General features: G+C 62.2%; 1 protein-coding gene across 1 annotated transcript in view; it reads right to left on the bottom strand.

The window, feature by feature from the left end:
* FOXA3 (forkhead box A3) overlaps positions 1-697 on the bottom strand; it is a 1,999-nt gene extending 1,302 nt beyond the window's left edge. The window contains exon 1 of the mRNA XM_014537392.1: positions 2-697. Within this exon, the coding sequence (XP_014392878.1) occupies positions 2-654 (653 nt within the window). The 5' untranslated portion in view covers positions 655-697. The remainder of the gene's footprint in view (position 1) is intronic.
* Positions 698-703: the final 6 nt, after the last annotated feature.

Here is a 703-nt window from a genome sequence, read left to right as displayed (position 1 = left end):
GGCGGACCCTGCACTGTTCCTGGTGGCGGAGGTCCCGCTGCCCCCTTTCTTCACCTTCTCCTCCAGCTTGAAGCGCTTCTGGCGGCGCAGGTAGCAGCCGTTCTCAAACATGTTTCCTGAGCTGGGGTGCAGGGCCCAATAGGAGCCCTTGCCCGGCTTGTCCGGGGAGCGCGCCACCTTGACGAAGCAGTCGTTGAAAGACAGCGAGTGGCGGATGGAGTTCTGCCAGCGCTGCTGGTTCTCCCGGTAGTAGGGGAAGAGGTCCATGATCCACTGGTAGATCTCGCTCAGGGTCAGCATCTTGCCGGGCGCCTGCTGGATGGCCATGGTGATGAGCGAGATGTAGGAATAGGGCGGCTTGGCATGGGCCAGGGACCGCCGGTACCCTTTGGGCATCTCTTTCCCGTGCACCAGCCCCGGGCCTGGGCCCCCGTACGCGGGGAGGCGGGGAGCCCCCCGGGAGAATAGGGAGAGCTCAGAGGGTTCAGGGTCATGTAGGAGTTGAGGGGGGCCATGGTGGGCACTGGGGTCACTGGAGAGTAAACCTGCACGGAGAGGAAGAGAGATAGGGAGGGTCAGTGAGTCCCCACTCGTTGCTGGACCCACTGTGTGTCCATCTGTCTGTCGGTCTGGTGGCTTTGAGACCCCTTCCATCCTTTTCCCCGTAGACGGCTGTTTCTTGAAGTCTTTCTCTCATCCCTCC

The sequence above is a fragment of the Myotis brandtii genome, unplaced genomic scaffold (genome assembly GCF_000412655.1).
Source record: "Myotis brandtii unplaced genomic scaffold, ASM41265v1 scaffold178, whole genome shotgun sequence".
NCBI lineage: Eukaryota > Metazoa > Chordata > Mammalia > Chiroptera > Vespertilionidae > Myotis > Myotis brandtii.
This window is presented reverse-complemented; position numbering and strand designations above follow the sequence as displayed.